General features: G+C 38.4%; 1 protein-coding gene across 1 annotated transcript in view; it reads right to left on the bottom strand.

Moving 5' to 3' along the window:
- AKAP10 (A-kinase anchoring protein 10) overlaps positions 1–8493 on the bottom strand; it is a 202911-nt gene extending 194418 nt beyond the window's left edge. Inside the window, exon 1 of the mRNA XM_045290278.1 lies at positions 8277–8493. Within this exon, the coding sequence (XP_045146213.1) occupies positions 8277–8364 (88 nt within the window). The 5' untranslated portion in view covers positions 8365–8493. The remainder of the gene's footprint in view (positions 1–8276) is intronic.
- Between the last annotated feature and the right edge of the window lie 1209 nt (positions 8494–9702).

Below are 9702 nucleotides of genomic sequence, written 5' to 3'. Positions count from 1 at the left end.
TGATCTCACAGGCTGGTGTGCTTCTTCCATGTGGGCTTTGTTGTTTCTCAGTTAGATAGCCGCGTGTTTATCCTCAAGCTTTTAAGACCCCAGACATATAGCTGGGCACCATCAGCTTTGTTCACCACATTTGCTTATGCACCCACTTTGTCTTCAGCCATCATGTCGGGACCAGCTAACCTAACTACATGCTCAATAATTGACTTTACAATGCTCTGTATGATAGAGAGCAAGGCTATTCATATCCTTTCACTATGGTCAGAGGCAATTCACCAGAGGACCCCATAAATGGATTTTGGGCTTCCACTGTTATCCATAACCTTCTACACATCAGGTATTCACAATTTAAATTCTGATACTATCCCCACCCCCTTCAAATTTGAGATTTATTTACAATCCTTAGATTACACATCCTGATGTGCTTCTTCCATGTGGACTTACTTCGTTGACATCTCACTAAGTGGCTGCTTGTTTTAAGAGAAGCCTTTAGGACCTCACACGCTATTCTTTGATAGCTCTAGGCAGCATCTGGTTTCTTCACTACACTTTATTATAGCACCCATAACTTCAGTGATGTTTTCATGAGGGTGAGCATCCAGCAGGGACATGTCATAAGAACTAACTGTTCTTAGATTCGAGGTGGAATTAAGTGTGAGTCCCAAATCCATTCATATATCTATGGATTATACATGTTTTGGGTTGCCTTTAGAGATACCATTATCATTTTATGATAGAAACATTATCAATCACCCCCTGGTGTATAAGCTAATTTTATTGATAGTGTCATTAATTTAGCCAATGGTATAGACTCACACACAGCTGTGGGCTGTCAAATAGCAAAATAATGTAGAAAGCAATATGGCACTGCCTCAAAGAGTTGGGAAAAGATATGCCATACAACATGGCAATCTTTTTACTTGGCATATACCTTAAAGGAGTAAGACCCCTAAGACATTGAGAAGATTGGAAATTCCAGAACACTTAATTGTGCTCTTGTGAAACAGATCAAGAGGCAGTTGTGCCAGCAGAATGTGGGAATACTGTTTGGTTTAAAATCAGAAAAGGTGTGCATCAGGGTTGCATCCACTCATACTTATGCAATATGTATGCTGAGCAAATCACCAGAGAAGTTGGCTTATATGAAGAATGTGGCTCCAAGACTGGAGGAAGGCTTATTAGTGATATGCAGATAACATAACCTTGCCTGCTAAAAGTGAGGAGGGTTTGAAATGCTTACTGATGAACATCAATGAGTGTCGCCTTCAGTAGGGATTACATATCAATGTGAAGAAAACCAAAATTTCATAACGAGGCCAATAAGTAACATCATTATAAATGGAGAAAATATGAAGCTGTCAAGGATTTCATCTTGCTTGTATCTTGTATCGCATTAAAGCAGCAGCCAAGTGATCAAATGATACATTGTATAGGGCAAATCTGTTGCTCAAGACCTCTTTAAAGTGTTAAACAGCAAGAATGTTACTTTGAAGACTAAAGTGCACCTGACTCAAGACATGGTTTTTCAATCACCTCACATGCATACGAAAGTTGGACACTGAATAAAGAAGCCTAAGAAGAATCAATACATCTTAACTATAGTGCTGGTGAAGAATATTGAATATAACATGGACTTCCAAAAGAACAAAGAACTATATCTTGGATGAAGTACAACTAAAATTTCCTTAAGAAGCAAGGATGGTGAAACTTTGTCTCATGTACTTTGGACATATTATCAGGAGACACCAGTCCCTGGAGAAGGACATCATACTTGATAAAAAAAAGTAGAAGATCCTCAACAAGATGGACTGACACAGTGGCTACAAGAATGGGATAAACCTAAAAACAAATGTGAGGATGGTACAGACGGATTGATGTTTCTTTCTCTTATATGTAGAGTCGCTATGAGTCAGAACCAACTTAACACCTTAATGCCACGACCACCACCACAAATAGAAATATGTATGTTCATCACAGCCCTAAGCACACTAGCAAAAAGATGGTACCAACCAAATGCCCATGAGTGTAAGAATGAATAAACTGTGGTGCTTACACACTAGAACATTGTGTCAATGAATAACGATGAATCATGATGAATCTAAGCAATACAAAATCATGATGAACCTTAAGGATGAACCTAAAGGATATGCTGAGTCCCCTAATAAAATGTTAAAAAAAAAAAAAAAAGGATATGCTGAGTGAAAGTAGGCAATCACAAAAGGACATATCTTTCATGAGATGACTAGTATAAGAAGTCACTTGAAGGTTTTCAAACTAAAAGACACAGTCACAGCAGTGGGAGAGGAAGGGAAGGAAACAACACTGGCTGCTAGTGATCAGATAAAGTGTTGATGGACGGGAAAGGCAGCCTACAAGAAGGCAGAGGTGGGGAAAAAAATGATGGAAGCAGGGCAAGATGCTCGAAGGTTTGCATAAGTTAAAGGTAATGGAGGTAATGGAGCTAATAATGCTATATACCCAATCTTGCAGTAGTGGTAATTTACAAGTAAATCATTGGATAGACATGCAGGCTGAACACATGTAGGAAGAAAATGGGAATATACCCACAAATATATAGAGATTTGACATAACATTTATCAAATATTATCTTTTTGTACATATATCCATGAATGTGGTGGCACATACAGGGATAAAGTTATGAAAACTTCGTAGAGATAACAAAACACCTTGAAGGAACAAATCACTGGGCCTAGCTGCTCAGGGAATATCCAAGTAACATAACACAGTTCACAAGTCAATGTTCTACAACCTACCTGAGTGCGGAGCAATGGGGGTCTTTTAAGCTTGTAAATGAACGGCTGGCTCTCTATTGGTCTAGTGAGGTACAACTATTGGTCTCTCCTGTCTAGAGGAAAGAATGATTATGAAAATCAGAAGACAAATGGAAATATTTAATTCAATGAACTAATGAGCCACACAAACATCAGCCTCCGTAACCAAAGACCAAAACTGGACCGTGCCCAGCTACTTCTATCAACTGTTCTGAAACATATCATAATGAAGATCGTGGAGAACATGAGGGGAAAACCCTCAAAAATTATAGAAGAGACTAAGCTTACAGTTTGGATCAAGACTGGTGAGACCTCAAAATTATGGCCCTTAGCCACACTTCAGTTAAGTTGAAGTCACCCCAGGGTTAGAATACTCGGCCATTTAAGATTAAAACTGTAGCATTTACCATAAAGCATAGTACTGAGGATTAAGAAAGACAGAGCGATGCAAACAAAAAACACAGGAAGGAAGTGGAACAAGTGATTTAGGGTACATTGAAGGGACTGCAATGGATGAGTTGAAAAAAATGTGTATGAACTGTTGAATGTAAAAGTGATGATACGCTCTAAAAACTTTCACCTAATTCACAATTAGAAGTTTTTTTTAAAAGGGGGGGAGCCTTTTTCACATGCCAAAAGACTTTCCCACTCTGTAATATCTTATCAATGATTTCAAATTTAGCTTTTTCATATTTTGGGCTCTTATCGACCTGGAAATTATTTCTATACATCAGGTACTGATAAACTACAAACCACGAGCCAAATACAACCCATCATTAGTTTTTGTAAATGTTTATTGTAAAGCAGACATGTCCAATTGTTTAAATATTACCCACAGCTACAAGAAAAGAGGATAATGAGACAGAGACCTTATAGCCCACAAATTAAAATATTTATTATCTGCTTCTTTTTTTAAAAAAAGCATGTACATTTAGACATGCGATGTGGTTATTATTATATGATAAATCCACTGCTACTGAATTGATTCAGATTCATAGAAACCCTATATAAAGTTTCTGAAACAATTGATCTTTAGAGGAGTATATAGCTTCATCTTTCTCCCAAAAAGCAGCTGGTCGATTTGAACTGCCAATTGTACTATCTAACGCTGCTTCCCAGACACACGATCAGAGCCCTTTTGTTATAAAATAGAAGGAAGAACTTTTCCCTGCCAAGTTGGGTAACCAGCATCATTTACTAATTAGCCCATCCTTTTCTGAATGAGAACTATTTTATACACCAGGTTCCTGTATACATCTGTGTCTGGGCTTTCTATTCTACAGTCTGATGGCTTAATTGTATAAATAAGCCTCTAACAGGGTAAAGCCCTCTACTTTAGATTTCTGCCTTCAAAACCATCTTGGCCTTTGATCTCATTAGCGTGTCTAATACCTCATGATTCCACAGTAATTTTCATTTAAATAGAATTGACTTAAAAATGAAGAGGTTTCATATCTCTCTGGTTTTTCCATTCATTAACATAGTAATATGAACATAATATTCTGAACATTTGGGTTTTCAGTGACATCCCTCAATAAAACTTTACAAATACCATAAGTATCTCAAAGTTTTGTTTTTATTAGCATACAGAACAATTGAGTTTTAAATACAGTATAGGTAAATGCATGGATCTTTTTTAAACTTGCCAAGTTACTTTGAATTCTAATACGTGTATAGCTTTGAGTGTGTTTGTACCTTTTTTTTGGCGTTTCCTATGTATACTCACTACTATTGAGATGCCAACTCATAGCAACCCTACAGACAGTCCCTATGAGTTTCCAAGACTGTAACTCTCTACGGGAGGGAGTAGAAAGCCCTATCTTTCGCCAGTAGTGCAGCTGGTGGTTTTGAACTTCAGATCTTGCAGTTAGCAAGTAACCACTACACCACCACAGCTCCTTATGATCATATTTTCTGGCAATAATGACTCTTTTGTTCTATCCTTCCTTCCCAAAAGTTACACACCTACTTCTTACCAATTATCTCATCTGACATTTCGCACTTACAATAGCAGAAAATCTACTATCCAACTATTTTGCACATTTAACAACGTATTTCTGGCATTAATGAACATGGGCATGCAGGACAAGCATATGCATCAACTTGACTGGGCTACAAGTCTCAGTGGTTTGGCAATTATGCAACAATGTAATTTGCTGGTTATGTAATAATTCATTTACATGTTAGTTAGGTAATGATGTAGTCATCCTTCATTTTGTGATGATGAGGTTTATCCTTCATTCTCATGTAATACCACTTTTCATATAACGACCTGGACTTTAGGACCTAGCTATTGATAAGTGAGAAGTAGATGAATTGTGACAACTATATCAGCTTTCTTTTCATTTTCTTTTTCAATATCATAATGCTATGATCTTTTTAACATTAATGTTTTATACTTAAAAATACTTCATCTGCAACACAAGCTTTTTCTGGCTATTACTCCTAATATTCTGGTATCTTCTCCTCGAGTAATTTCCATTAGCTCTATGCCCTAAATGCTTTGGTTATATCTCTGGTAAAGAACTTACGGCTAGATTTTGTTTTTCATTCAATTTGAGTCTTTATCTTTTAGTTATATGGACTTCTACTAAGCAGACATTTAGCCATATAGACTTTAGTGCATTTACATTTATTATTACTTACTTATTTACATTTACTTGTCACCTTATATGCTTTTTCTTGTGCATTTTATACAGCATTTTTAAAATATAACAAGACTAGAAATAATATAAGGAATATTTGGGTTAATTAAATCTCAGCAAATACTATATTTACTTCAGATATATTTTAAATAAATATAAGATTATAGACACAACTGAAGTCTCTCTTTTTCTGAGTCCCCCTCCCTGCAGGGAAACAAGATATTAAAATTTTACTATGACCACCTATACTACTTTTAATATATTTATGTAGAAATAATATATCAGATTGTTTAGAATTTTAAACTTTACTTAAGTCATCATACCAATTTACATTTCCAGCTACAGTGTGTCCCAAGCAAAATCGCAGTATAGAAAAGAATTAATCCCAATTTTTCTAGTTTTTGCAAGACTTTATATCTGCAAGCAACCCCTCTCATCTGTATCATTTTTTCTTCTTGAATACATCATTTCTATAAACACACAAACAATACTCTAGCACCTTTTATCTTTCATCATTATGCCCACATTTCCCCTCAGAATTCTTTTCTTTATAATGAGCCAGACAAATGAGGGCAGAGAAGACTGTGATCTGGCTTTGATAAGATTATAACAAAGAAGAAAATACAATGAAAGGAAAATTATTGTGGAATAATCATTAAGCAGTCATCCAAAGACTAGGGATTTGGACTGTTACTACACAAGAGCAATTATATTTTAGTCTTTCTTTGCTATAGGAGCCTTTGTGGTGCTGTTGGGTAAACATTGGGCTGCTAGTCATAAGATAGACAGTAGCTCTACTCCAAAATTTTCTTAGTCTTCTTTCGCTACCATCATTTATTCAAGGCATGCTATCTCTATCTCTAAGGGAATTCCATTCCTTTCCACTCCTAGGAAATTCTAGTGAGACTGACCTCTTTTTTATTCTCTGAAAACGCAGAGTTCATTCCTGCCTTTGAACATTTGCACTACTTATTTTCCCTGGTCAGAATGCTGTTCTTCTGATCTTTGCAAGACAGGTTTTCTCTTGCCATTCTGGTCTGTTTAAATGGCAATTCCTTAGACAGGTCTTCCTTTAAGACTCAGTCACACACATATTGCCACCCATTGAATTGCTACTATATCACTTTCTTTGCACAGCACTTAGAACTAACAGATTTTTTAAAAAATATTTGCTTATTCAACAACTATTTACCATATTCCTATATATATCTGAGACCCCCTGTAGTAGGCATGGTAATATGAATAAAAAAACAAGTTTCCATTTTAATAAAATACATATAAATCAGATGGTGATATATGCTTCAGAGAAAAATAAAGTAGGAAAAGGAGATGTGGAAGTAGGGAGTGGGGAATGCGTTTATAAATTTTGTAAGAAAAAGCTTGCCATTGATCAAAAAACTAAAAGTGGTAAGTGGTAAAAATGTACAGATACCCGCGGAAGAAATTCCAGGTAATGCAAAGATGCTGAGGCAGCAACGTGCCTAACAAGAACCATATATAAAATGGAGGAGTAATGGAAAAGGAAAACAGGAGATATGCAGAGAGAGCAAAAATAACCTAGATTGTGACTAAGTGCTGAACCGAAAACCACAAGGTTGGTCGTTCAAACCCACGAGCATTTCTGAAGGAGAAAGATAAAGCTATCTGCTCCTGTTAAAAATTAACACTCAGAAACCCTATATAGGATAAGTCATAATTAACTAGATGGCAGTGAGTACCTTACTAGAATTTGAAGGAAGCCTTTGGATTCATAGGATTTGACAGTGTGCCATAATCTCTGGTGGTGTTGGGGTTAAGCATTCAGCTGCTAACCAGCAATTCAAATGCACGAGTTGCGATAGGATGACTGCATTGGTATCAACTCAATGGCAATGGGTTTGGCTTTTAGTATAACCTGACTTAGAATTCTGCTTTGACAAAGAGAAGGGTAGCCAACTGGAAAACTATAACAAACTAATAGTTACCTTAAACTTCATAAACCTAGCTATCTGTTAACATTTAAGCTAATGACATCTTTCTAAAGAACCTTTAGAACTACCCAAACTACAGAAATAACTACCTGGAATAAGGTGTCAATAGTCAAAGATGACAAGAAGTGGCTACATTTGGTTATGTTCTAGGGTAGACCTGATGGATTTGCTGATAGGTCAGATAGAGAGTATGACAGAAAGAGGTTCGGAGATGTCTCCAAACCAAACAAGTGAAAACCAAACAAGTGAAAGAACCAAAAATGTCCCTTCTTGGGAAGAGAAACAAACTGATTAACAGGTTTAGAATGCCTAAACCAAGGAACTGTAGTGGCATTGTGGGTTACACCTTGGGCCACTAACCCCAAGATCAGCAGTCCCAAACCACCAGCTCTTCTGTAGGGGAAAAGATGACTTTCTAGTCTTATAAGGAGTTACAGTTTTGAAAACCTAAAGGGGAAATTCTACCTTAAAAAGCGAAAACTGGAAAACATCACTTGCTTAAAATTTTTTCACATGTTGCTTTTCACAAATGAAATCCTCAATATTCTGAAAAAATCTAACTCTGTAATAGAGTATTAAAAAGATTTTCCTCTATTTGATGTACATACGGTATGCAAACACATCGAAAAGCTATTTTTACGCAAAAAGGCATTAACTTCCATAGTTACAGCAACACTTTTGGACAACGCGACAGTTCCCCTCCGACCTCGGAAGGCCACCATCTCCCTCCCAGCAGAGAGCAAGGAGGCACTCGGGGCATCTGCACAGAGGTCGAAAAGCTCACAGAAGGGCCAGAGCCCTTTTGCAGAAGTCCTTCGAGGCCCACCTCGGGAGCCCGCCCCCTAGCCGCCCAGCGGCGCCCCCTCAGCTACCTTTCCGCCGGAAGAAGGACATGGCGGGACTCCGGTGAGGGCGGAGGGCCCGGGGGGACTGTCGCGGGGAGGGTCCAGCTACCCTCATTCAGCAACTGGCCCACACTCCAAAGTGCGCAGCGGCCACCGAACTAGCGCCAGAAGACACTCTTCTTCCGGATGTGAACCTCACTGCTTCCTAGAGATCCCAGGGCAGCGACGGCCGCCATGTTATCAACAAGCAGCCCGTCCGGAGTTCCGGTCCTCCCCGCGCGAAGCTTCACGGGAGGCCGAAATGCCGACCACGCCCCCAATTCGCTGGAGGCTGCGGGCACGCGCCTGCGCAGCGTACGTGACCTTGCTTACGAGCGGGCGGCGTACTTTTAAGGGCTAAAGGATAAAGGAGCCAGCCACGGTGCTAGTTACCGGTACTCCACTGGCTTCTTGGGGACTATGGCGCTGCAAACAAGGTCTTCCCTAAGGAGCCCTCCAGCAAACGGGAACTCTGAAGCTCCCTGACTAGTCCAGGGAACTTTCTTAAAGTCGGTCAGCGCTGCCAAGCTCTGCTTCACCACTCACTGTTTCTCCATTTGAGATTTGCTAAAACCAGGTGTTAAAATAAACGTGGACTGCCTTCATTCTGCATTTCCTCCGCTTCCTTTCTTAGAGGGCTTCTAGGCATAACTACCCTAATTAGGAATTTGTTCTTATGAGATACAATCAGTTAGTTTTGACTCATAGCGACTCTGTACAATGAAAGGAAATACTGTCAGGCCCTGCAGATCCTCATAATTTTCTACCTTTGAGACCATTGCTGAAGCCACTAAATGAGTCCATTTTATTGAAGGTTTACTCCATTTTCACAGCCAAAAACCTGAGACTAGCATTCTGGCTGTACTTCCAAGACAGATTTGTTCATTCTTCTGGCAGTTTATGTTATATTTTATATTCTTTGTCAACAACAAAAGTCAAATTCATCAATTCCTCTGCGGTCTTCCTTATTCATTGTCCAACTTTAACCTGCATATGAAGCAATTGAAAATACCGTGGCTTGGGTCAGGCATACCTTAGTCTGCAAGTGACATCTTTGCCTTTTGAACACTTTCGAGAAGTCTTTTGCAGCTCCCGAAGCAATGCTTTGATTCATTTCCTGACTGCTGCTTCCAAGGGTATTGATTGTGAACCACAGTAAAATGAAATCTTTGACAACTTAAATATTTTTCTGTTTATCATAATGCTGCTTATTGGTCCAGTTATCAGGATTTTGGTTTTCTTTATGTTATGGTACAATCAATATTGAAGTCTTTGATCATCAGGAAGCGCTTCAAAGTCCTGTTCACTTTCAGTAAGCAAAGTTAATTGATGTGCATATCTCAGGTTTTTAATGAGACTTCTAATCAAATGCCACAATCTTCATCGTATAGTTCAACTTCTTGCATTATTTGGT

This window comes from Echinops telfairi, unplaced genomic scaffold, assembly GCF_000313985.2.
Source record: "Echinops telfairi isolate 266 unplaced genomic scaffold, ASM31398v2 ScPeMD7_35;HRSCAF=133_1, whole genome shotgun sequence".
Taxonomy (NCBI): domain Eukaryota; kingdom Metazoa; phylum Chordata; class Mammalia; order Afrosoricida; family Tenrecidae; genus Echinops; species Echinops telfairi.
This window is presented reverse-complemented; position numbering and strand designations above follow the sequence as displayed.